A 27,615-nucleotide genomic window follows, 5' to 3' on the forward strand; every position below is an offset into this window, starting at 1 on the left:
CTGTGGTGAGGACCCCTCTGTTCTTTTTGTTGCCACGTGACTGGAGTGGAGATGGTCGAGTCTGGAAGGGTCGATTCGCCAAGGCTGCAGCTAAACGTTGCTGGGCTTGTTCGTGTGGGCTCCCATCTGCTGAGGGTCCTGGGAAGGGTAATGGATGGGGCCCGGGGCCCTGAGGAAAGGAGGTGGTGGGGGGGGGCATGCCGTGGAACAGGGTGGGTCCGAACCCTGGGGGTGGGGGAACACACACAAAAACAGAGTTAGTTATACAAGAACTGTACCAATACATGGGGTGCAGCACATACACCACAATAGCACAGGTGGCTGCAGTCAATACACAATAGAACAGACCAAAACCAGCAACTCCCCCCGCCCGGTCCTGCGAGGACCCTCCCCAACCCGGTCCTGCGAGGACCCTCCCCCACCCCCCCCGCCCGGTCCTGCGAGGACCCTCCCCCACCCCCCCGCCCGGTCCTGCGAGGACCCTCCCCCACCCCGGTCCTGCGAGGACCCTCCCCAACCCGGTCCTGCGAGGACCCTCCCCCACCCCACCCCCCGGCCCGGTCCTGCGAGGACCCTCCCCAACCCGGTCCTGCGAGGACCCTCCCCCACCCCCCCGCCCGGTCCTGCGAGGACCCTCCCCCACCCGGTCCTGCGAGGACCCTCCCCCACCCCTCCCGCCCGGTCCTGCGAGGACCCTCCCCCACCCGGTCCTGCGAGGACCCTCCCCCACGCCCCCCCCCCCCCGGCCCGGTCCTGCGAGGACCCTCCCCCACCCCCCCGGCCCAGTCCTGCGAGGACCCTCCCCCACCCCCCCGGCCCGGTCCTGCGAGGACCCTCCCCCACCCCGGTCCTGCGAGGACCCTCCCCCACCCCGGCCCAGTCCTGCGAGGACCCTCCCCCACCCCCCCGGCCCGGTCCTGCGAGGACCCTCCCCCACCCCGGCCCAGTCCTGCGAGGACCCTCCCCCACCCCCCCGGCCCAGTCCTGCGAGGACCCTCCCCCACCCCCCCGGCCCGGTCCTGCGAGGACCCTCGCTCACCCCCCCGGCCCGGTCCTGCGAGGACCCTCCCCCACCCCGGTCCTGCGAGGACCCTCCCCCACCCCCCCGGCCCGGTCCTGCGAGGACCCTCGCTCACCCCCCCGGCCCGGTCCTGCGAGGACCCTCCCCCCCCCCACCGGCCCGGTCCTGCGAGGACCCTCCCCCACCCCGGTCCTGCGAGGACCCTCCCCCACCCCCCCCCGGCCCGGTCCTGCGAGGACCCTCGCTCACCCCCCCGGCCCGGTCCTGCGAGGACCCTCCCCCACCCCCGCCCCGCCGTTACATCCGGTAACCTAAGATAATGCCACAAATCACCAGCTTTCAAACAACTAGTTTTTGAAAATTCATTCTTGGGATGTGGGCGTTGGTGACGAGGCCGACATTTATTGACCATCTCCAGTTGGTCCTTGAGCCTTCTTAAACCACTGTAGCCATTTTGATACAACTGAGAGGTTGGCTAGGCCACTTCGGAGGGCAGTTAAGAATCAACCACATTTGTGTGGGGACTGGAGTTACATATAGGCCCAGACTGGGTCAATACGGCAGGTTTCCTTCCCTAAAAGGACATTGGCGAACCAGTTGGGTTTTTATGACAATCTGACAGCCTCAAGGGCACTTTTACTGATAATGAGATATTGGGATTTGAACTCATGTTCTCTGGTCACTGGCCCAGGTCACCATTCACTGGCCCAGGTCACCTTTCACTGGCCCAGGTCACCTTTCACTGGCCCAGGTCACCTTTCACTGGCCCAGGTCACCTTTCACTGGCCCAGGTCACCTTTCACTGGCCCAGGTCACCTTTCACTGGCCCAGGTCACCTTTCACTGGCCCAGGTCACCTTTCACTGGCCCAGGTCACCTTTCACTGGCCCAGGTCACCTTTCACTGGCCCAGGTCACCTTTCACTGGCCCAGGTCACCTTTCACTGGCCCAGGTCACCTTTCACTGGCCCAGGTCACCTTTCACTGGCCCAGGTCACCTTTCACTGGCCCAGGTCACCTTTCACTGGCCCAGGTCACCTTTCACTGGCCCAGGTCACCTTTCACTGGCCCAGGTCACCTTTCACTGGCCCAGGTCACCTTTCACTGGCCCAGGTCACCTTTCACTGGCCCAGGTCACCTTTCACTGGCCCAGGTCACCTTTCACTGGCCCAGGTCACCTTTCACTGGCCCAGGTCACCTTTCACTGGCCCAGGTCACCTTTCACTGGCCCAGGTCACCTTTCACTGGCCCAGGTCACCTTTCACTGGCCCAGGTCACCTTTCACTGGCCCAGGTCACCTTTCACTGGCCCAGGTCACCTTTCACTGGCCCAGGTCACCTTTCACTGGCCCAGGTCACCTTTCACTGGCCCAGGTCACCTTTCACTGGCCCAGGTCACCTTTCACTGGCCCAGGTCACCTTTCACTGGCCCAGGTCACCTTTCACTGGCCCAGGTCACCTTTCACTGGCCCAGGTCACCTTTCACTGGCCCAGGTCACCTTTCACTGGCCCAGGTCACCTTTCACTGGCCCAGGTCACCTTTCACTGGCCCAGGTCACCTTTCACTGGCCCAGGTCACCTTTCACTGGCCCAGGTCACCTTTCACTGGCCCAGGTCACCTTTCACTGGCCCAGGTCACCTTTCACTGGCCCAGGTCACCTTTCACTGGCCCAGGTCACCTTTCACTGGCCCAGGTCACCTTTCACTGGCCCAGGTCACCTTTCACTGGCCCAGGTCACCTTTCACTGGCCCAGGTCACCTTTCACTGGCCCAGGTCACCTTTCACTGGCCCAGGTCACCTTTCACTGGCCCAGGTCACCTTTCACTGGCCCAGGTCACCTTTCACTGGCCCAGGTCACCTTTCACTGGCCCAGGTCACCTTTCACTGGCCCAGGTCACCTTTCACTGGCCCAGGTCACCTTTCACTGGCCCAGGTCACCTTTCACTGGCCCAGGTCACCTTTCACTGGCCCAGGTCACCTTTCACTGGCCCAGGTCACCTTTCACTGGCCCAGGTCACCTTTCACTGGCCCAGGTCACCTTTCACTGGCCCAGGTCACCTTTCACTGGCCCAGGTCACCTTTCACTGGCCCAGGTCACCTTTCACTGGCCCAGGTCACCTTTCACTGGCCCAGGTCACCTTTCACTGGCCCAGGTCACCTTTCACTGGCCCAGGTCACCTTTCACTGGCCCAGGTCACCTTTCACTGGCCCAGGTCACCTTTCACTGGCCCAGGTCACCTTTCACTGGCCCAGGTCACCTTTCACTGGCCCAGGTCACCTTTCACTGGCCCAGGTCACCTTTCACTGGCCCAGGTCACCTTTCACTGGCCCAGGTCACCTTTCACTGGCCCAGGTCACCTTTCACTGGCCCAGGTCACCTTTCACTGGCCCAGGTCACCTTTCACTGGCCCAGGTCACCTTTCACTGGCCCAGGTCACCTTTCACTGGCCCAGGTCACCTTTCACTGGCCCAGGTCACCTTTCACTGGCCCAGGTCACCTTTCACTGGCCCAGGTCACCTTTCACTGGCCCAGGTCACCTTTCACTGGCCCAGGTCACCTTTCACTGGCCCAGGTCACCTTTCACTGGCCCAGGTCACCTTTCACTGGCCCAGGTCACCTTTCACTGGCCCAGGTCACCTTTCACTGGCCCAGGTCACCTTTCACTGGCCCAGGTCACCTTTCACTGGCCCAGGTCACCTTTCACTGGCCCAGGTCACCTTTCACTGGCCCAGGTCACCTTTCACTGGCCCAGGTCACCTTTCACTGGCCCAGATCCCTGCATCACTGGCCCAGATCCCTGCATCACTGGCCCAGATCCCTGCATCACTGGCCGGGTAATGTACCCGTTACACTACCGTACCCATTCCCTTTCTGCTGTGGGACTCGCCCTGCGGTGAGCACTGGGGGGGTGGGGGGCTGGGGCAGATCCCGTAGTGCCGGACTGTACAACGTGACCGCGGTAATACGAACGCGCCCCCCCGAGGCTGGTACCTGGAGGTGGTGGCGGTGCGAGCCCGGGCGGTGGCGGCAGCGATATGTTCATCACAGCCGGTGGGGCGCTGGGCGGCAGGTTGAAGAAGTTGGTGGGGGTCTCCTCCTCGACGGCCGGGGGCGGTGGCGGCAACGCTTCGAGAGGGGAAAGAAACGGACACAAGTTAGAAACGGTGCCTCTCCCCCCCCCCCCAGCACAGACGCTTTGTTTAAAAGTTCCAGCCCGCGGACTGGCTCGGCGCTCGCTCAGTTCTCAGCTCCCCTCGCTCGTGGCGCACCATCAAAAATTCAGCCGCTCGCACCTTTCGAAGTTATTCCTGACGTTGGGACTGAGCCTCTCCCAGACACCAAGGGGCGGATTTTGGACTTTTTAAACAGAATGACAGAGAACAGGAAGAGGCCATTCGGCCCATCATGCCTCTGCCGGCTCTTTGATAAAGCTACTCAATTAGTCCCACTCCCCCTGCTCTTTCCCCATAACCCTGCAAATTTTCCCCCTTCAAGTATTTATCCAATTCCCTTTTGAAAGTTATTATTGAATCTGCTTCCACCGCCCTTTCAGGCAGCGCATTCCAGATCAGAACAACTCGCTGAGTAAAAAAATTCTCCTCATCTCCCCTCTGGTTCTTTTGCCAATTATCTTAAGTCTGTGTCCTCTGGTTACCGACCCTTCTGCCACTGGAAACAGTTTCTCCCTAGTTACTCTATCAAAATTCTTCATGATTTTGAACACCTCTATTAAATCTCCCCTTAACCTTCTCTGTCCTAAGGACAACAACCCCAGCTTCCCTTTTTGATGTTGACTTTTTGGTGCCCGCCCTTACGGACTAAGTAAGGACCGTGGAGCGGGAACTTTCAGGCTGACACTCGCCCGGGAACCGTGAGACGGACAAAGGAATGGACCTGAAACCCTGGATTAGCAGGACGAATACTTGGGTAAAAGGCCATACTGGACTAAAGTATGAACAGCGAATGAAGGATAACTCAGGCGCAGCCAATATAATCAAAACAAAATCACAGGTGGACCAATCACCAGCACATAGAGGAACGGATCCATTGTATCCAAACACCAATGGAGCAAAAGGTCGATGGGAACTTGACCAAAATCAGAGAGCACGCTGGATAGTTGTTAACTTGACCGAGATGGAAAGATATTGTGGGCTTGTTATTACTCCTGAGAAAGACTGTCTGCAGCCAAGGACATCGGCTCATTCTGCTGACAATGAGAGATAAACAAGGTCGAAGGTAAGTCAGGTGTGTGCTGGATCGTGAGAACTGAGGGGAACACAACAAACTATTCTGCCCAATAACAGCCAAAGGGTCGGGGGGGGGGAGATATAAAAACAGACAGGGTCACGGTGATTTTTAGGAAACCACGAGCAGCGTAAAGGAGGAAGATCTCAATTGACGAAGAATTAACCCCCTCAATCTCCTAGAAGGATCTGATCACCCCCTTGCTTCTGAGCTGCATTCCCCGGATAATTCCCTGAATGGCGCCTTTATCTGGAAAACTGTCGAGTTTTAATGTCAATAAAATTATTTAAAATGTTTATCTAGAGTCAGTCTCTGTTGATTCTTATCTCTCGAGCCCAGTAAAGAGTAAACCTTACACTGGGGAACGGCTGCGGCCAGAATAGGACATGTTTAGGATGTTACTTTGAAGCAGTTTAGCACAACAATTGACCCAGGGTCTCCCAAATCGCCCTCCATGAAGTGGGTCATTTTACGAAGCAGTCTTGTGATATAATGGGGTACACAGGAACAGGAGGAGGCCATTCAGCCCCTCGAGCCTGTTACATAGGAACAGGAGGCCATTCAGCCCCTCGAGCCTGTTACACAGGAACAGGAGGAGGCCATTCAGCCCCTCGAGCCTGTTACACAGGAACAGGAGGAGGCCATTCAGCCCCTCGAGCCTGTTACACAGGAACAGGAGGAGGCCATTCAGCCCCTCGAGCCTGTTACACAGGAACAGGAGGAGGCCATTCAGCCCCTCGAGCCTGTTACACAGGAACAGGAGGAGGCCATTCAGCCCCTCGAGCCTGTTACACAGGAACAGGAGGAGGCCATTCAGCCCCTCGAGCCTGTTACACAGGAACAGGAGGAGGCCATTCAGCCCCTCGAGCCTGTTACACAGGAACAGGAGGAGGCCATTCAGCCCCTCGAGCCTGTTACACAGGAACAGGAGGAGGCCATTCAGCCCCTCGAGCCTGTTACACAGGAACAGGAGGAGGCCATTCAGCCCCTCGAGCCTGTTACACAGGAACAGGAGGAGGCCATTCAGCCCCTCGAGCCTGTTACACAGGAACAGGAGGAGGCCATTCAGCCCCTCGAGCCTGTTACACAGGAACAGGAGGAGGCCATTCAGCCCCTCGAGCCTGTTACACAGGAACAGGAGGAGGCCATTCAGCCCCTCGAGCCTGTTACACAGGAACAGGAGGAGGCCATTCAGCCCCTCGAGCCTGTTACACAGGAACAGGAGGAGGCCATTCAGCCCCTCGAGCCTGTTACACAGGAACAGGAGGAGGCCATTCAGCCCCTCGAGCCTGTTACACAGGAACAGGAGGAGGTCATTCAGCCCCTCAAGGCAGTTAGATAGGAACAGGAGGAGGCCATTCAGCCCCCTCGAGCCTGTTACACAGGAACAGGAGGAGGCCATTCAGCCCCTCGAGCCTGTTACATAGGAACAGGAGGAGGCCATTCAGCCCCTCGAGCCAGTTAGATAGGAACAGGAGGAGGCCATTCAGCCCCTCGAGCCTGTTACACAGGAACAGGAGAAGGCCATTCAGCCCCTTGATTCAGTTAGATCATGGCTGATCTGTATCTTAACTTCATTTACCTGCCTTGGTTCCGTAACCCTTAATACCCTTACCGAACAAAAATCTATCAATCTCAGTTTTGGTATTTTCAATTGACCCCCGGCCTCAACAGCTTTTTGGGGGAGAGAGTTCCAGATTTCCACTACCCTTTGTGTGAAGAAGTGCTTCCTGACATCACCCCTGAACGGCCTGGCTCTAATTTTCAGGTTATCCCCCCCCTTGTTCTGGACTCCACCCACCAGAGGAAATAGTTTCTCTCTATCTACCCTATCAAATCCTTTAATCACCTTTAACACCTGGATTAGATCACCCCTTCATCTTCTATATTCGAGGGAATACAAGCCCAGTCTACGCAATCTGTCCTCGTAATTTAACCCTTTTAGCCCCGGGTGGAAGTAATGAATATGTGTGAACCCACTGCCACTCAGGGCTAATGTTTGCCTCCCCGTCCCCAGTATAAAATCCCTAGAAGGGAAAAGTATCCTTCACTTACCACCAGGCAGACCGGGGACAGGCTCCAACTTCATTCCCGACTCCGTGGTATTTGAATCTTTCTCCTTTTCCTTCCCTCTGGCAGCTTGCGACCTAAAGTTCAGCAAGCACAAGAATCAAAGCGTCCACGAGCTCACATCGAAGGACCCGCCCGTCACCGCGAGCGCAAGCCGACGAAGAGGGGCCACAGCGCGTGCGCGCGCCTCGAAAATCATACACCGTCAGCGCGCCTTAAAAAAAAACCACGCCTACACTCACCCGACCAGCGTGCAAGGACCTCAGCGACGAGCTTCGAAGAACCTGCGCGTAACCACGCAACGAAGAACTGTCTCGCGGCCGCGGGTCTACAAAGGTCTCGCCCGTGACCGGAAGCGCTCGCTGAAGAACTCGCGCGCGATGGCGAGCGTGCGTCGAAAGCACGCGATCGCAAGCGTGCAAACCTGACTGCGATCGTGAGCGTGCATTGAACGAACACGTGCTGCTGTTTCAGTGGCCCCACTGTTATTTAACAACTTAACGGCCGTGGTTTTCTTTTGTCACTCCGGAAGGGCCGGACGACACTGAGTTTTACCCTTTTGTCCTTTTCGGTCTCGATGATCTTTGCCTTCTTATCTGCGCACCCCCCCCCGACAAACCCTGTTTCCAAATAACTCTGTAACCGACAGGGTAACAACAACAACCCATCTTTGATATCTGCCGAGCAACAGCGCCCGCATTCCAACGCCCCCAATCTTCGAGTGTCACCCGTCTCTGAAGCACCTTTTCTACGCTCACCTGCCCCACTTGACGTTCAACCTTCGCCCGTTAACGATAAGTTTGTTGAACGATTTCTCGGCCGCGAGCTCCGACGACTGCCTGGTGGCGAACTGGATGAACGCGCACTGCTGCCGCTGAACCACGGTGATGGACCGAATCTCACCAAACTGGTAAAAATGGTTCCTTCATGTATTTAAAAAAAACAAAAAGTACAATTTTAACAAAAATTAGAAAGAAGTTGCATTTTTACAACACCTCCCACATCGCCGAGATTTCCCAATACGTTTCACGGCAAATAAATTACTTTTGAAGTGCAGTCGCTGTTGTTTGGTAGGCACACGCCAATATGCACACAGCAAGATCCCACAAACAGCAATGAGACGAATTATCAATTAATCTGTTTTTGGTGATGTTGGTTGAGGGATGAACGATGTCAGGACACCAGGGAGAACTCTCCTGCTCTTCTTTCAATGAACGATGGGACCTTTTACATTCACCCGAGAGGGCAGATGGGGCCTTGGTTTAATGTCTCACCCGAAAGACGGCACCTCCGACAGTGCAGCACTCCCTCGGTACTGCACTGGGAGTGTGAGCCTGGATTTTGTGCTCAAGTCTCTGGAGTGGGACTTGAACCCACGACCTTCTGACTCAGAGGCGAGAGTGCAACCTACTGAGCCACAGCTGAAAGGTGAGTGACTATGGCCCCTAAAGGCATATAAAAGGCTGGACCACAGGCAGAAGGAAAGAGTTGGGGACGGAGAGACGGGGGGATGCGGGGAGTGAAGACGAACCAAAATGAGACTTTAAAGAAATGGTACACTCTTGCACTCTCCCAGTATCACTACAGCCGGGACTAATATCTGTTGGCCAGGGGCTGCAGAAAGTAACCTGAGATTCCCAGCTGCTGACACACAGGCAAAAGCAACTTTTGAACTGAAGTAACCTGAGTTTAGTCGCTGGCCTGAGCTGGCTGGAACCGGTTTGAATTAGCTAAGTTTTGTGAAAGACAAAGGAGATGTGATAAGACACAAGTCCTTATTTAGAAAAGGAGTAATGAGGTAATGCTACCTAAGTCCTTGGGACAGAGCCAATGAGGAGAAGACACAGACTAGGCGAGCAAGCCTAAACCAACGGGAGAGAGAGATAAGATTCGGAATAAGAATGAAGAATCTGGGGCGTGGAGCCAGCGAAGACTCCGGAGACCAACCATCGCGGAAGTGGAAGAACCTACGTCAGAGACGTAGAGACGCGTCGAGAGAGAGAGAGAGAACGGAACGGCTGGCCAGCGTCAGCTCTCCTTTTCGGGTATTATCCTTTATATTCTGTGACCATTCAGGGAGAGTCAGAGAAACCTAGTGGGTGTGCGTTTAGATCCTAGTTTGGGTATAAAACTGTATAACCTGGTGCAAACTGCATGTCTATATCTAACCAGACGTATAAGCTATATGTATTTGATCTAACGGCATGAATAAAGTGAATTGAGAGTTAAGAGAGAATTTGACTCTTCTCCTCTTTGTACTAAGCCAATAACCGTAACCGGTGACCTCCGGTCAACATATCCGTGCCTTTGTTACCTCCAGACTTGACTATTCCAGTGCTCTCCTGGCCGGCTTCCCATCTTCCACCCTCCATAAACTTGAGCTCATCCAAAACTCTGCTGCCCGTCTCCTAACTCGCACCAAGTCCCGTTCACCCATCACCCCCTGTGCTCGCTGACCTACATTGGTTCCCAGTCTGGCAACGCCTCGATTTTAAAATTCTCATCCTTGTGTTCAAATCCCTCCATGGCCTCGCCCCTCCCTATCTCTGTAACCTCCTGCAGCCCTACAACCCTCCGAGATCTCTGCGCTCCTCCAATTCTGGCCTCTTGCGGATCCCCCATTTTCATCGCCCCACCATTGGCGGCCGTGCCTTCAGCTGCCTAGGCCCTAAGCTCTGGAATTCCCTCCCTAAACCTCTCCCCTCCTTTCAGACGCTCCTTAAAACCTACCTCTTTGACTAAGCTTTTGGACACCTGTTCTAATACCTCCTATTGTGGCTTGGTTTCAAATAATGGCTCCTGTGAAGCTCCTTGGGACATTTTACTACGTTAAAGGCGCTATATAAATGCGAGTTGTTGTTGTTAAGCATGGCCTAAGAGTTCACCTTAGCTCCGTCTCTGAGATCTGCTCTCCAAGACCTCCCACGTAGAGAGTGGTGATCGACTTGTCCTCTGGCGGGTCCAACCTCGGCATGGTCGCTGCCCGCTTCAACAGCTTGTCCGCCACTGGGTCGTTAATGCCATAGTAACGATCCTTGATGTTCTGATCAGCCAAAGGATCGTCCGGGTCTGTCGGCTTCTCATGTCTGTAATCAAAAAATAAATAAAAATAAAATCTGTTTCAAAGTTTCAATTGGTAATTAGTGCAAATCATACCACGGGAGGACGGGATTAATCTGGGGTCTGGAACGCCTGCCAGATAAACGGGGGAAGGAGTAGGTTCGGTGCTCCCAGCGGAGGGGCTTTGATAGGGTAAGAAAGAACTTGCATTTATATAGCGCCTTTCACCAAAGGACGTCCCAAAACGTTTTACAGTCAATGAAGTAGTTTTTTGAAGCTGTAATGTAGGAAACGTGGCAGCCAATGAGCGCACAGCAAGCTCCCACAAACAACAATGTGAAAATGACCAAATAATCAGTTTTTTTTTGTGACGTTGGTTGAGGGATAAATATTGGCCCAGGGCACCGGGGAAAACTCCCCAGCTCTTTGAAATAGTGGTCATGGGATCTTTTACATCCACCCGAAAGGGCAGTTGGGGCCTCGTTTTAACGTCTCACCCGAAAGACGGCACCTCCGACAGCGCAGCACTCCCTGAGTACTGCACTGGGAGTGTCGGCCTGGATGATGTGCGCAAGTCTCCAGAGTGGGGGCTCGAACCCACAACCCCCTGACTCAGAAGTGAGAGTTTGTTCTCAAGAGTCCTCCTTCGACCTTACCTGTAAGGGCACTCCTCTCCTCTCTTGCACTCTCCTTTAACCCAGAAGGAACAGATGTGAGGTCGGTTGCGTTTATAGTACGGGGTAGTCCTGGCCAATTTCAACAGCATGTCGCTGGAGCTGGCAGCCTTGCCCAGAGCCCCCACTGCTCTCAAACCATCCGAGTTCTGGATCTACAGAGACAGCAGAAACGTCAGCCCAACAACCAATCCCAAATCTGCATTGGCACAGTACACAGGAACAGGAGGAGGCCATTCAGCCCGCTCCGCCATTCAATCAGATCATAACTGATCTGTACCTTAACCCCATCTACCCCGCCTTGATTCCACAACCCTCAATACCCTTACCTAATAAAAATCTATTGGCGGGAGGAGTATCTCAGCAGCGAAATTGGGGGGGGGGGGAAAGAGAGAGAGAGAAAATTCCAGATTTCCACTGCCCTTTTTGTGAAGAAATACTTCCTGATATCACCCCTGAACAGTCTAGCTCTAAGTTTAAATTAAAATTAACTTTAAATTCCAGTGGCAGGAGGGTCGGCTGCCAGAGGACCCAGATTTACGGTCATTGGCAAAAGAGCCAGAGGGGAGAGAAGGAGAAATTTTGATACGATCTGGAACGCGCTGCCTGAAAGGGCGGTGGAAGCAGGTTCTACAGTATCATAGAATCATAGAAGTTACAACATGGAAACAGGCCCTTCGGCCCAACATGTCCATGTCGCCCAGTTTATACCACTAAGCTAGTCCCAATTGCCTGCACTTGGCCCATATCCCTCTATACCCATCTTATCCATGTAACTGTCCAAATGCTTTTTAAAAGACAAAATTGTACCCGCCTCTACTACTGCCTCTGGCAGCTCGTTCCAGACACTCACCACCCTTTGAGTGAAAAAATTGCCCCTCTGGACCCTTTTGTATCTCTCCCCTCTCACCTTAAATCTATGCCCCCTCATTATAGACTCCCCTACCTTTGGGAAAAGATTTTGACTATCGACCTTATCTATGGGACCTTATCTAAGGGAACTGGATAAATAGTTGAAGGAAAAAAGTTTGCAGGGCTATAGGGAAAGAGCAGAGGGGAGTGGGACTAGTTCTTTCAAAGAGCTAGTCACAGGCACGATGGGCCGAATGGCCTCCTTCTGCGTTGTAAGATTCTATAAAGTAAACAAATAATTGCCCACTCAGAGACCAATTTCGCTACTGAGATACTCCTCCCGCCAATAGGTTTCCTTCCTCTTCCCTTCTTCTCCCCTCCTGGAGATCAGGAGGCACGGGCTGCTGGCCAATGTCCGAGCACCCTCCCCATCCCCAACCCGATTGCTTTCTACCGGCGAGAGCAGGCGATGAGGCGTCGACCAGATATTCCACCACAGGGGCATCGCCCAAGCCCACAACCCTATCCCAGCAGAGGCACTTTCCGGCAGGGGTCACTGGGTAGCGATCAGGAGCAGGAACCCTGCCTAAGTATTCCCCCCCCTCACCCACCGCAGTCCAGGGTCCTGAGGCCATTCACTGTGGCTCTACTGCACCCCAGCTGAGACCCCTTAACTCAGCATAGGTGCCTCGGATCTACCTGGTCTGTGCAGCTCGATTCCACGCCGTGCATTTACCCAGTTAGAGGGGTGAGTGGGGAGGAAGGAGTGGTGCAGAACTCTCATTAGCTTTAAGATGAGGGCAACAGATATAGTATTGCAGTCACTTCTGCTCTTCAAGGCAAAAATACACTGGCACTTACAAAACAAACAGTGTCTCACTGCAGAGTTCAAACTGTACGGTACCTTCAACAGAGGAAATTTACCAGAATGGTGCCAGGGATGAGGGACTTCAGTTATTTGCAGAGACTGGAGAAGCTGGGATTGTTCTCCTTAGAACAGAGAAGGTTAAGGGGAGATTTGATGGACGTGTTCAAAATTGAGGGGTTTTGTTAAGAGTAGATAGGGAGAAACTGTTTCCACTGGCAGGAGGGTCGATAACCAGAGGACACAGATTTAAGATAATTGGCAAAAGAACCAGAGGGGAGATGAGGAGAAATATTTTTCACACAGCGAGTTGTTATGATCTGGAATGCACTGCATAAAAGGGTGGTGGAAGCAGATTCAATAGTAACTTTCAAAAGGGAATTAGATAAATACTTGAAAAGGGAAAATCAACAGGCCCATGGGGAAAGAGCAGGGGTGGGACTAATTGGATAGCTCTTTCAAAGAGCCAGCACATGCATGATGGGCCGAATGGACTCCTTCTGCGCTGTATGATTCTTTCAAGACAATGAAAGATGATCAACTTAATCGCTGAACCAACTCAGGGAGTAAAGGCACTATTCTCGTCCTGTTGTCCTAGGATAGGTCCCTCTACAGAAAGAACGAACTCCCATTTATGTAGCGCCCGATCATGACCTCAGGATGTCTCCAAGTGCTGCATGACCAATAAATTACATCTGAACCGCAGTCACTGTTGTTACGTAGGCAAATGTGGCCGCTAACTGCCCCGCGACCCTCAAACTGAGACCAATGACCAGATAATCACTTTCTTCAGTGAGATGGGTCGTGAGAGGAACGCTGGCCAGGAGAAAATTAAATACGTAAAACCTCTGCTGGCCGTGTTACACCACCAACAGCACTGCACATTTATAGATCCCTCACCTTTAACGTCGAAAATCGTCCCACGGTGCGCAAGGGAGGGGGGAAAAGAAAACAATCACCTCTCTCTCCATGTTCTGTGTGTAATATTCCTTATTGACGTCAGACTTGGGCATCTCGTCCTTCAGCGACATCCCTGCATCGCGGACCTGGATGGGCAAACCTAGCACGGCACAGGAAGAAAGCAAAGGCGGACTTCAACCAGCTTCTCCTCCATACGTGCACATTCAAGCCAGTGAGAGGTGATGCCTGTGTAACCGAGGGGGCAGCCGCAACATACGCACCAACGTGAAGCCGTTTTGAATGCACAGCAACGCGCAAGGGACAGTATAACTCAAGGAATCAACCTTCAGGGGCTCTGTGCTGAAGCCCCTGCAGGAGGTCCTCTCCCAGTTTTACTGTGCTCTATAGATTGAATCTGCTGGCACTGTTTACAGTCCGCGCCGCGTATAGCGAGTGTGTACGTGCGTACGCGATGGCCAGTATAACGGGGCAGCGCTATCTAATACATTTTTAAAAAATAAATCATTTCAATTTTTAAGAAGCACGGCGGGAATCTTCATCCTCTGCCTCTCCACTTCCTGAACCGGAAATTGATCATGGAAGGATTTTAAGATCATGACGATGACTTTGAGATCTCACTGTCAGCTCTTCCTCAGCCTCTTGGGCTCAGGATTAAAGTCCTGGATCAGTTTAAGAGGCGGTCAGACGGCCGTGTTAATTTTAAAATGGAGCTGGAATGTGCCCAGCTCAGCGAGTCGGCAAGAAGGGCCCACCACAGCGGCAGGAGTCAAGATTTAATGACAGGTAATCTCACTTTAACAAGGTGCAAACAGCTGACTGAACTGCCTGAAACAGCCGGCCCCGCTTAATATGGTTTAAGCAGCGCCTTTGTAATTGATGCCTGTGGTGACGGCGAACGGTTAGCGCCATTTGCCCGATATAGGCAGCTGTCCGGGATCAGCGGGGATGGTGTAAGTGGCGGGGAATGCATTCCCTTTTGTTTTCGCCCACTTAAACCCCTCCCAGCCAAGGTACAACTTAACGGCCACTGGGAGGCCCCCCCCCTCCACCCCGGTACATCGCCTAGAACGGGAGCGCTGACGGGCAATTCGACCACGGGAGACATCGCAGCCGATCCCATCCGCCCCGACTTCGGCACACACGCACTTTCCAGTGGGATCACCGGATAGCGATCGGGAGCGGGAACGCTGGCCGTTTGCTCCCTTTCCCCGTGAAAGGCACTGAGGTCAACTTTGGGACCCTCCACAGCTGCCCCCGGCTGATCAGCTAACGTGACACAGACCAGGGATCGGACCGGTTGTCCCAACTTCATTCTGTTTTCACTTTATCTTTTAAACTGTTATCAACTTGTTCAACACAGATTCTTTTTATAATTAAAGCAGCAAATAGGGTCAAAACACAATAAAACAATTCAAAATAATGGAACACAATTAAATCAGTCTGATCTTTAGAATTCAGTTGAAAAAAATCTGGAATAAATAAAAAGCTGGTTATTAGCAAAAGTGACCACGAAGCTGTCGGATTGTCGTAAAAACCCAACTGGTTCATTAATGTCCTTTAGGGAAGGAAAGCAGCCGTCCTTACCCGGTCTGGGCTTATATGTGACTCTAGGCCCACACCGACGTGGCTGACTCTTAACTGCCCCCTGAAGTGGCCTAGCAAACCTCTCATCTGTATCAAACCACTACCAGCGGTGCAAGAAGGCGGCTCACCACCACCTTCCCAGAGCAATTAGGGATGGGCAATAAATGCCGGCCTCGCCAGCGACGCCCACATCCTGAAAATTATTTTTAATAATGTATGTACTTAATTCGTTTTTATCCCATTCAGAAAATTAACCTCATTGATTGATAGTACATATCGTAAACTATCAAAATAGATCAATAAATTGCTAGTCCCTCTGAGGTGTGCAAAAAAATACAAATTAAGCACATTCCAGACTGAAACTCCCTTAAATTGTTACTTGTGGAACTCAGAATAACGCAGTAAACAAGTGAAAAATAAGTTATTTGAATATTCAGGAGGCGATGTGCAGTAAATATGAACCGAAAAATAAATTAAGCACATTTCAGATTTCCTTTACCTCCTAAACTCTGCAACTCGAATGGAAGTCTTATGAACAAGTTTTAGGTTTGGAGAACATTTTAAAATGATGAGAAACTACTCCGAAGTTGACAACAGGGTATGATTGAAATTAATCTACAAAAGTACAAACCCCGAATGGGCACTCTTCTAGACAGTAACTGCTAGGAACATTAGGAACAGGAGCAGGCCATTCAGCCCCACGAGCCTGTTCCGCCATTCCGTCGTGCTGATCTGCGCCTCAACTCCATTTACCCACCGTTGATCCACATCCTTTGTCACCAGCAACTAATAAAAGTGTCCGCGGACTATTCGACAGTGGGGAGCTTCACTTCAAAAGCTCCCAGTGAGCCCCCACTCCACCCCACAACCAACACCAGGGCTGAACTGACAAACACTCACCATATTCAAGGTCAAGCAGACACGTCTGGCAAACATTCTTCAGCTTGCTGCACGTCTGGCAGACTTCGGTTTTCTTAAAACGCATGCGTGCTCCCGGACACCAGCGGAAGACGGTGAAAGGCCTGGAGCAGATCTGAGGGGGGAGGACGGCAAAGGGGAAAAATGGGTTCGATTCACAGCGGAAGCTCAGCGTTTACAGAGCTGAAACGCGCAAAAACCTTGCGTGACTTGCAACTGTCCCTCACATTTTTCTATGGTGCTCTGGTCACCCCATCACGGGTAAGATACAAGAGAGTAGAGAGGCAGGCAATCTTGATTACAAAGCACTGATTAACATAGGAACAGGAAGAGGCCATTCAGCCCCTTGAACCTGAACCATTCAATTCGATTATGACTGATATGTACCCCAACTCCATTTACCCGCCTTTGCTCCATATTCCTTGATACCCTTACACAACAAAAATCTATCGATATCAGTCTTGAAAGCTCCAATTGACCCCCAGCAACCACAGCCTTTTGGGGGAACAGTGTTCCAAATTTTTACTACCCTTTGAGTGAAAAAGCGCTTCCTGATTTCACGCCCGAGTAGTCCAGCTCCGATTTCAAGATTATGTCCCCTCATTCATAATTCCCCCACCAGAGGAAATAGTTTCTCTGCATCTACCCTATCGAATCCTTTTAACATTTTAAACACCAAAACGTGAGGGAGGCCATTCGGCCCATCTAGTTCATCCTTCCAATAGAAAGCTACGGTTGCCTCCCTGTCGTCGCATCCAAATGGCTCTTGAACGACCCCAGAGCTTTTGTCCCCCCCACTTCACTACCCAGAGACCGCCCCAGGTATTGATCACTCGCTCGTGTGTAGTAATCCTCAACTCGCCTTTCACAAGTTTTACAAAAGCAAGGAAGTTACTCTAAAACTTTATAAAACACTGGTTCGGCCTCGGCTGGAGTATTGTGTTCAATTCTGTGCACCACACTTTAGGAAGCACGTCAAGGCCTCAGAGAGGGTGCAGAGATTATTTACTAGAATGATACCCAGGGATGAGGGACTTCAGTTATGTGGAGAGGCTGGAGAAGCTGGGATTGTTCTCCTTAGAGCAGAGAAGGTTAAGGGGGAGATTTAATAGAGGTGTTCAAAATTATGATGGGTTTTGATAGAGTAGATAGGGAGGGTCGGTAACCAGAGGATAATTGGCAAAAGAACCAGAGGGGAGATGAGGAGAATTAATTTTTTTTTTTTACACACAGCGAGTTGTTCTGATCTGGAATGCACTGCCTGAAAGGGCGGTGGAAGCAGATTCAATAGTAACTTTCAAAAGGGAACTGGATAAATGCTTGAAAAGGAAAAATCTGCAGGGCTATGGGGAAAGAGCCGGGGGGGGGGGGGGGGGGGGGGGGGGAGTTGGGACTAATTGGATAGCTCTTACAAAGAGCCGCCACGGGGGCAGTGGCAGCATAGATACAAAATTGGCTAAGTGACAGGAAGCAGAGAGTAGTGGAGAACGGATGTTTTTCGGAATGGAGGGAGTTAAACAGTGGAGTACTCCAGGGGTCGGTACTGGGACCACTGCTTTTTTTGATATTAATTAATGGCATGGACTGGGTGTACAGGGCACCATTTCAAAATCTGCAGATGACACAAAACTTGGAAGTGTAGTGAACAGTGAGGAGGATAGTGATAGACTTCAAGAGGATATAGACAGGCTGGTGGAATGGGTAGACACATAGCAGATGAAATTTAATGCGGAGATGTGTGAAGTGATAAATTTTGGCAGGAAGAATGAGGAGAGGCAATATAAACTAAATGGTACAATTCTAAAAGGGGTGCAGGAACAGAGAGATGTGGGGGTATATGTGCATAAATCTTTGAAGGTGGCAGGACAGGTTGAGAAAGTGGTTTAAAAAGCATACGGGATCCTGGGCTTTATAAATAGATGCATAGAGTACAAAAGCAAGGAAGGTATGGTGAATCTTTATAAAACACTGGTTCAACTACAACTGGAGTATTGAGTCCAATTCTGGGCACTGCACTCCAGGAAGGATGTGAAGGTCTTAGAGAGGGTGCAGAAAAGATTTACTAGAATGATTCCAGGGATCAGGGACGTCAGTTACGTGGATAGACTGGAGAAGCTGGGGTTGTTCTCCTTAGAGCAGAGAAGGTTGAGAGGAGATTTGATAGAAGTGTTCAAAATCATGAAGGGTTTAGATAAAGTAAATAAAGAGAAACTATTCCCATTGGCCGAAGGGTCAAGAACTAGAGGACACAGATTTAAGGTGATTGGCAAAAGAACCAAAGGCGACACGAGGAAAAACTTTTTTTCGCAGCGAGTGGTTATGATCTGGAATGCGCTGCCTGAAAGGGCGGTGGAAGCAGATTCAATCGTGGCTTTCAAATAGGAATTGGATAAATACTTGAAGGGAAAAAATTTGTAGGACTATGGGGAAAGAGCGGGGGAATGGGACTAACTGGACTGCTCTTACAAAGAGCCAGCAAGGGCTCGATGGGCCGTTTGGTCTTCTGCAGTGCTGTATGATTCTAAGTTTATTCCTTACCCTCACCAAGAGTGCTGGGTCAGGTAGGGGAGGCAAAATTCAGGTCATACAACCTCTCTCTGCGGCAAAGCACTTCAGCCCTCTGTAAAGGTGGATAACAACCTTAGAATGCCAAGCTATCGCTCTTTTACAGATGGGTTTGAATCAAATAGTGATCGTTAGTCTGAAAACAGAAACCCACCAACAGGGATCGCCCTGGCTGAGAGACCCTGAAGCAAGGATTTGCAATTGCTAACTTCTCGTGAAATAGATAATAAATCTGATGAGGATATCTTCTTCATTAAACTCCCAAAACTTTTCCTCCACTTCTCTTCCTGTCTGACTGCAGACTTCCTCGGCGGGGTTGGAGGGAAGAGAGCATTCCATAGATTTCCCCCTCCCCCCCATACCTCCGCCAAACAGCCTTTATTGTATGCGAGTTTTGTCCGCGTGTGACTGCCTGACTATTTGACTGTGGAAGGCATCGCATGCCTGTCCTCACAAGGGACTGCTCGCGTTCAGTTCCAGCAGGGGTCGCCACACAAGCGATTGGGAGTGGGCAGGTCGCCGTGGCTGAGAGCTGAAGTCTCTGTCGTTGAGCCTTTCACGGACCAGGAAGGTCCTGGACTCGATTCCCGATCGGTGCTGAGTTAGCTGCTCTCCGCTGGGGCAGTGGCGCTTGTAGGTAAGGGAAGAAAAGATGCCACACAAAACTCTCCAGTCCTTGCCTGCCTGGCTGATTCCTGCCACCTTGTAGCTTTGCAGTAAACTTCTTTACTGATGTACAACGATTGTACATGGATGTACGAAAAAAAATCTCTTCGTTCAGAGGGTGGTGAATCTTTGGAATTCTCTACCCCAGAGGGCTGTGGATGCTCAGTCATTGAGTGTATTCAAGACTGAGATCAATGGATATTTGGACTCTAGGGGAATCAAGGGATATGGGGATCGGGCGGGAAAGTGGAGTTGAGGTCGAAGATCAGCCATGATCTTATTGAATGGCGGAGCAGGCTCGAGGGGCCGTATGGCCTACTCCTGGTCTTATTTCTTAGGTCTTTATATAATGTGCTGCAATTTGTATTATCCAGTTGGTGCTGTGAGAAAAACTTCCAGTGTTACATTGCTCCACAGCGCCAGTTAGTGGCCAGATGTGCACACAACACATTGATGCAGAAGATTGTTAAATTTGCTGTCTAGGTATGGGGAGAGGCTTAATTCTAATAATCTGATAAAGAAAATTTTAATGCAAAACAATGGACACTGAACCACGAGAAGACTATACCCTATTGTGCATTGCAGTGCTGTCACAGCAGAGTTAGAGATCATTTTGAATGGTGCAGAATGCATTAACAGGTTTACATTTTTGGAATTAGAGGGAGGTTGGACTAGAATTAGGTAGTTGGTTGAGGAGGGTATGGGGAGTGAGCGGGAGAGTGGGATTAGACTGGGTGGGATGTTAAAGGGTACGGGGAGTGAGCGGGAGAGTGGGATTAGACTGGGTGGGATGTTAAAGGGTACGGGGAGTGAGCAGGAGAGGCGGATTAGACTGGGTGGGATGTTAAAGGGTACGGGGAGTGAGCGGAAGAGTGGGATTAGACTGGGTGGGATGTTAAAGGGTACGGGGAGTGAGCAGGAGAGGCGGATTAGACTGGGTGGGATGTTAAAGGGTACGGGGAGTGAGCAGGAGAGGCGGATTAGACTGGGTGGGATGTTAAAGGGTACGGGGAGTGAGCAGGAGAGTGGGATTAGACTGGGTGGGATGTTAAAGGGTACGGGGAGTGAGCAAGAGAGGCGGATTAGACTGGGTGGGATGTTAAAGGGTACGGGGAGTGAGCAGGAGAGTGGGATTAGACTGGGTGGGATGTTAAAGGGTACGGGGAGTGAGCAGGAGAGGCGGATTAGACTGGGTGGGATGTTAAAGGGTACGGGGAGTGAGCGGGAGTGGGATATTAAAGGATACGGGGAGTGAGCAGGAGAGTGGGATTACACTGGGTGGGATATTAAAGGGTACGGGGAGTGAGCAGGAGAGGGGGATTAGACTGGGTGGGATATTAAAGGGTACGGGGAGTGAGATATTAAAGGGTATGGGGGTGAGCGGGAGAGTGGGATTAGACCGGGTGGGATATTAAAGGGTATGGGGAGTGAGCAGGAGAGTGGGATTAGACCGGGTGGGATATTAAAGGGTATGAGGAGTGAGGGGGAGAGTGGGATTAGACTAGGTGGGATATTAAAGGGTACGGGGAGTGAGGGGGAGTGGGATAGACCGGGTGGGATATTCAAGGGTATGAGGAGTGAGCGGGATTAGACTGGGTGGGATATTAAAGGGTATGGGGAGTGAGGGAGAGTGGGATTAGACTGGGTGGGATATTAAAGGGTATGGGGAGTGAGCGGGAGAGTGGGATTAGACTGGGTGGGATATTAAAGGGTACGGGGAGTGAGCAGGAGAATGGGATTACACTGGGTGGGATATTAAAGGGTACGGGGAGTGAGCAGGAGAGTGGGATTAGACTAGGAGAAAAACACCAGCACGGCCTTTCTGGCCTGCTGTAGGTCCTGTTTCTGTGCTGGATCGTATTGTATCATTCAGACTCTAGAAGCTTACGACCCTTAGTGTGATTATCAAACGGGGAAACAATTTAAACCATTATTACACTGACTTAGGGACATCAGAATACTTCATTGCTGAGGATGACACCTTATAATTGACCACTGAGCTGAGATACAGATCTCAGACCACACGATGGGCTCATTCAATCCAGTACTTTCAGAATGCCATCTTCCCAGCAACGTCTGTGTGTCCCTAAAATGATTCTCAACCATTCCCCGGTAACTCACTCCAGCTGCTACTCAGTCTTGCACTCAACATCTGCCACCCTATCGAGCGCAGAAGGAAAAACAGAACCATAGAATGCTACAGTATAGGAGGCCATTCAGCCCATCGTGCCTGTGCCGGCTCTGTAAAAGAGCGATCCAACTAATCCCACTTCCTCCCCCTGCTCTTTCCCCAATGAAAGGAAACTCCTAGCCCTTGTTATGTGATTTTATGTGTTTCAATCCAATCCTGTTCAAATATCCCAGGGTGAACAGGGGTGTAAGAGACCATACCTTCAAACCTCAGACACATACACACCTTGCATTCTTTCCCATATTTTTCTTTTGTCTGAAATCATAAAAAAAACACGTTACACACAATTGAAGTCCATCGCAGGGCACCGATAGTCAGACTCCACGAAGTTAAGAACGAGGCGCTCCTTCAGGGCCACTCATACTTGCATTACGAAAGCAAACGGCAGCCCGAGGTTCGTACACTGGACCAGGCTGAGTAAGTTAACTTCAGCTGGCGCGAGTGGCAGTGGGTGCTACAACGGGCCCCAATGTCTCCTGGATTAGGGAGGGGGAGGGGGAGAGGGATGGGGAGAAAAGCCAGAGTTCCCACTCCTGCACAATATCCAGCGACTCCTGCTGGAGAACGTGCGTGTGGGCTCTGGTCGAGGACACAATCGGGCTCGAATGTGATGCCCACCATAGTCAAATAGCTGGCACTTCCTGGGTCTAAATCAGATCAGCCATGATCTCACTGAATGGCAGAGCAGGCTCGAGGGGCCGAATGGTCTCTTATGGTCTTATGGGTTCACCCGCGAAGAGCGAGAATGGGTTTTCACGGGACAGCTGGCATTTGTACACCTGTATCCCACAGGGTGTAAACACCTTCGGGAAAGGAAGGGAGAAAATTGCAGCAATTTTTATTTAAGAGCTGCACAAAAACCAGCCTGACTCGCTCTTCAAAGAACTTGTATTTATATCACGCCTTTCATGGCCTCAGGACTTCCCAAAGCGCTGTACAGTCAATGAAGTACCTTTTTTTTTTAAGTGTTGTCACTGTTGTAATGTAGGAAACATGGCAGCCAATTTGTGCACAGCAAGATCCCACAAACAGCAATGTGATAATGACCAGATCATCTCTTTTAGTCACGTTGGTTAAGGGATAAATATTGGCCCATCAACAGTGCAGCGCTCCCTCTGTACTGTACCAGAAGCGTCAGTCTGGATTATGTGCTCAAGTCTCTGGAGTGGGACATCAAACAAGTACAGTCTAATGTCATCTGTCGCGCTTTCAATCGGAAAACAAGATGCATATTGATACCGATCTTAAACTTGAGAATATTTTATTAACCTGAACATTTTAACAACAAGAATTGGACCAGATCGTGCAAGTTCATAAATCTTGAGCAAGGTTATTAGCAGTTATAGGGGGAGAGTAAAGATCCTGCAAGAATAGCAGAGCTGAGGGCATCAGACTCCCAGAGAAAGAGGAATAGTTGGCAAATCAGCTAGTATAAAGAGAAGATTGATAATAAGACATGTTTTTGCAGGTGCTGTCTGACCTGCCGTGCGTTTCCCGATTTTATTACAGATATCCGACATTCATTATTTCCCCTTTAAGACTCCCGTGGAAGGGAGTTGATTCTCGATCGATGGACACCTTTAAACAAGGAGCTGGACTGACATCTATTGAGAAGGCGGACTGAGAGGTGGGGGAGATGCTGTTAGAGAGAAATTAACAGCACTGTTTAATTATTTTTTTTCCCCCAAGACAGAAGAGCAAGGAACTGAATGCTAGTTAAAGTAGGACATCAAAAAGTGGTGTGAGTGGAGAATAAACGAACATGAGCACTGGATAAAACAAGATTGATGGGTTGAATGGTCTTTTCTCACTCTGGACTTTACCGTATGTAACAAATTGCATTAGGATATTCACATGCACACACTCAGCACTTACCCACATCCTAAGTCAGGTTTGACATTATCCTGTTAAATGAGCAGTGCCTCGGCTTTTAAGTGTCAGCCATGGCTCAGTAGGCTGCACTCTCGCTGAGTCAGAAGGCACAAAATCCAGACGGACACTCCCAGTGCAGTACTGAAGGAGTGCCCCAATGTCGGTGCTGCCGTCTTTCGGATGAGACGTTAAACCGAGGCCCTGTCTGCCCTCTCAGGTGGATATAAAAGATCCCACGGCCACAATTTCTCTCCGTGTCCTGGCCAACAGTTATCCCTCAACCAACATCACTAAAACAGATTATCTGGTCATTATCTCATTGCTGTTTGTGGGATCTTGCTGTGCGCAAATTGGCTGCCGCATTTCCTACATTTACAACATTTCAAAAAAGTACTTAAAAAAAACTTTGGGACGCCCTGAGGTGGTAAAAGGTGCTATATAAATACAAATCTTTCTTTTTTAGGTGCAGAACAAAAGTTTCACATTTAGATTCGCACTCCCATTGATTCCATATATCTAGGTTTGTTCATACCAACAGATCCTGGTGTTCTGGTTTTGAATTTATGCACCAACGAGGCATAAACCGGTCCTTCCCAAACTGCAACAAAAGATAGTGAAGAATTTTGAAGAAAACTCACCATTCGAATGTACGGATTTTCTCCCAGGCATGTCTGGCACAGAATCGGAAAATCCTAATCAAACAGTTAGAGAACTTTTAGTGAAATCTCCAGATTGAAAATCGCAACACAGGACAGGAAGAAGAGTGCATCAAAAAACAAAGACACAAACACAATACGGAGTAACGAAAACAGGAAATGCTGCAAATATACAGCAGGTCCACCAGCAACTGAAAGAAGAACAGTCGGCTAATGTTTCAGGGTAAACCCACTAGTACTGTACCCCAGTGTTATACACTGACAGATCTGTACCCACCAGTACTGTACCCCGGTGTTATACAGTGAGAGATCTGTACTCACCAGTACTGTACCCCAGTGTTATACACCGATTGACCTGTACCCACCAGTACTGTACCCCGGTGTTATACAGTGAGAGATCTGTACCCACCAGTACTGTACCCCAGTGTTATACACCGATTGACCTGTACCCACCAGTACTGTACCCCAGTGTTATACACCGATTGACCTGTACCCACCAGTACTGTACCCCAGTGTTATACACCGATTGACCTGTACCCACCAGTACTGTACCCGTGTTATACAGTGACAGACCTGTACCCACCAGTACTGTACCCGTGTTATACAGTGACAGACCTGTACCCACCAGTACTGTACCTGTGTTATACAGTGAGAGACCTGTACCCACCAGTACTGTACCCGTGTTATACAGTGACTGACCTGTACCCACCAGTACTGTACCCATTATACAGTGACAGACTTGAACCCACCAGTACTGTACGTGTTATGCAGTGAGACTGTACCCACCAGTATTGTACCTGTTAGTGACAGACCTGTACCCACCAGTATTGTACCTGTTACAGTGACAGACCTGTACCCACCAGTATTGTACCCGTGTTATAGTGACAGACGTGTACCCATTAGTACTGTACCCCAGTGTTGTACAGTGACAGACCTGTACCCACTAGTACTGTACCCCAGTGTTGTACAGTGACAGACCTGTACCCACTAGTACTGTACCCCAGTGTTATACACTGACAGACCTGTACCCACTAGTACTGTACCCCAGTGTTGTACACTGACAGACCTGTACCCACCAGTACTGTACCCGTGTTGTACAGTGACAGACCTGTACCCACTAGTACTGTACCCCAGTGTTGTACACTGACAGACCTGTACCCACCAGTACTGTACCCGTGTTGTACAGTGACAGACCTGTACCCACCAGTACTGTACCCGTGTTGTACAATGACAGACCTTACCCACTAGTATTGTACCCCAGTGTTGTACACTGACAGACCGGGAACACCTTGATTTTAAAATTCTCATCCTCATGTTCAAATCCCTCCATGTCCTCATCCCTCCCTATTTCTGTAATCTCCGCCAGCCCTACGACCCTCCAAGATCTCTGCGCTCCTCCAATTCTGGCGTCTTGTCCATCCCTCACTCTCTTCGCCCCACCATTGGCGGCCGTGCCTTCAGCTGCCCAGGCCCTAAGCTCTGGAATTCGCTCCCTAAACCTCTCCGCCTCTCTCTCCTCCTTTAAGACACTCCTTAAAACCTACCTCTTTGACCAAACTTTTGGTCACCTGTCCTAATATCTCCTATGTGACTCGGTTTCAAATTTTGTTTGATAATCGCTCCTGTGAAGTGTCTTAGGGTGTTTTACTACATTAAAGCCGCTGTATAAATGGGAGTTGTTGTTGTAGTAATAGTAACACAGCGGGTTTGTGCGGCCCATTTGCTGTGAGTTACTTTGATTCTATTCTCAAAAGTGTTAGCATTGAAGCCTTTGCTTGAAGTTTAATGCCACAACGAGTGGTCTGTCTTTGACTAAAATCGGGGAGAGATTTAACCTGAGGTTGAGTTAGACTGAATTCATTATTTTCTGACTTTGTATTCGCTGTGCTTTACGTCCTCAAGTTAGCGCAGCCAACTCTCCAGGATTGCTCTGGAGTCTCCAGGAATTATAGACTAATCGCCGGGACCCTCCTACGAGCAACTCAGGAGAAAAATCATAGGAGCAATAAATTTTTTTTCTTTGAACAATTTTCTTAATTAGTTATAAAAATATCAGACATAGGGAGAAAAGGTTGGAGGCAGGAGATCATTTTATGATGAAACCTCCAGGAATATGTCCAACCAGAGATGGTAACCCCACCCCAAGTCCTGATCCGATACTGAACTTATTAATTTCAAAGCGTCATCTGTCACACGTCAGTGACTTGAGATGATTGTGCCTCAGGCTTGCTTCCCCCAATGCTGTGTCCAAGCCAGCGCCCACGACCTGCTGAGTCACCCCGTTTATAATAAGGGGCAAATCTGTCAGTACTCAGGACAACTGGGCGTGCGCAGTTACTATACGCCTGAAATTCTGGACTGTATTGTTGATAAGCTTAAAAGGGGGATCGTGCTAATGGCACTTCTGGCCCCTACAGGCAGATTGAGTGGCATCTAATAGCAGGTGCCCTAGGCAGGAGCCATTTATCTTTACCTCCCTCCCTTATGCCACCGGGAACAAGGAATAAAATCCCGAAGGGGGTGTGGCACCTCTGGCACTGGGCTGCTTACAAACAACTTACACTTAAACAGCTCCGTTAACGTATCAAGCCATTCCAAGACACTTCTGAGAGAAAAAAATAAATGGACTGATAAAAAACTGTTTGAGAAATGCTTTGCAGGAAGACAGGGAATAGAACTCGAGGGGTTCAGTGAGGGAGGTCCAGAGAGTGGGAGAGGCTGAAGGTTCTTTTATGGCAGAAAGGCAGGATGGGGGGGGGGGGGGTAAAATGAAGACCATACACGCTGAGCATTAACTTAGCCAGAACTAGGATCAAAGCCAGATCCATTAACTGGACCTGGACCAGAACCAGGATCAGTAACAGAACCTGGACCAGGACCAGGTCCGGGATCAGGACCAGAACCAGAACCTGGACCAGAACCAGAATCTGAACCAGGATCAGAACCAGGACCAGAACCTGGACTAGAACCAGGATCAGAACCTGGACCAGAACCAGGACCAGAACCAGGATCAGAACCTGGACCTGGATCAGAACCTGGACCAGAACCAGGACCAGAACCAGGACCAGAACCCAGAACCAGGATCAGAACCTGGACCAGAACCTGGACCAGAACCAGGACCTGGATCAGAACCAGGACCTGAACCTGGACCAGAACCAGGATCAGAACCAGGATCAGAACCAGGTCCAGGACTCGGCTCCGGCTCTGCCCTAATCCTCGAGCTCTGCGCGGGTCCCAGTCTCCGTGGAGCCGGCGCGGGATTCGGGAAACCGGCCCGCCTTAACCCGGAGCCCCCAGTCCCCGGCCTCCCCCACATCCCGCCTCCTCCTCCAGGCCCAGCTCCTCACCGCGTCCTCCCAGTTCTGCCGGTTGTACGTGTTCGCTCCGAGCGAGGTCGCCATCTTCCACTATCCCGCCATGCACCGCTCGGCACTCCTCCACTATCCCGCCATGCAC

At 50.8% G+C, this 27,615-nt stretch overlaps 1 protein-coding gene across 1 annotated transcript; it reads right to left on the reverse strand.

The window, feature by feature from the left end:
* rbm22 (RNA binding motif protein 22) lies at window positions 1-27,615 on the reverse strand. The gene is given in 12 exon segments (XM_067995990.1): window positions 1-192; window positions 194-225; window positions 4,012-4,146; window positions 7,321-7,412; window positions 8,094-8,258; window positions 10,221-10,421; window positions 11,052-11,224; window positions 13,746-13,846; window positions 16,192-16,324; window positions 21,857-21,886; window positions 24,142-24,195; window positions 27,507-27,615. Coding segments are annotated over 12 exon segments (1,272 nt in total). The 5' UTR covers window positions 27,561-27,615; the 3' UTR covers window positions 1-90.

Source organism: Heptranchias perlo, chromosome 14 (genome assembly GCF_035084215.1).
Source record: "Heptranchias perlo isolate sHepPer1 chromosome 14, sHepPer1.hap1, whole genome shotgun sequence".
In the NCBI taxonomy this organism is placed as follows: domain Eukaryota; kingdom Metazoa; phylum Chordata; class Chondrichthyes; order Hexanchiformes; family Hexanchidae; genus Heptranchias; species Heptranchias perlo.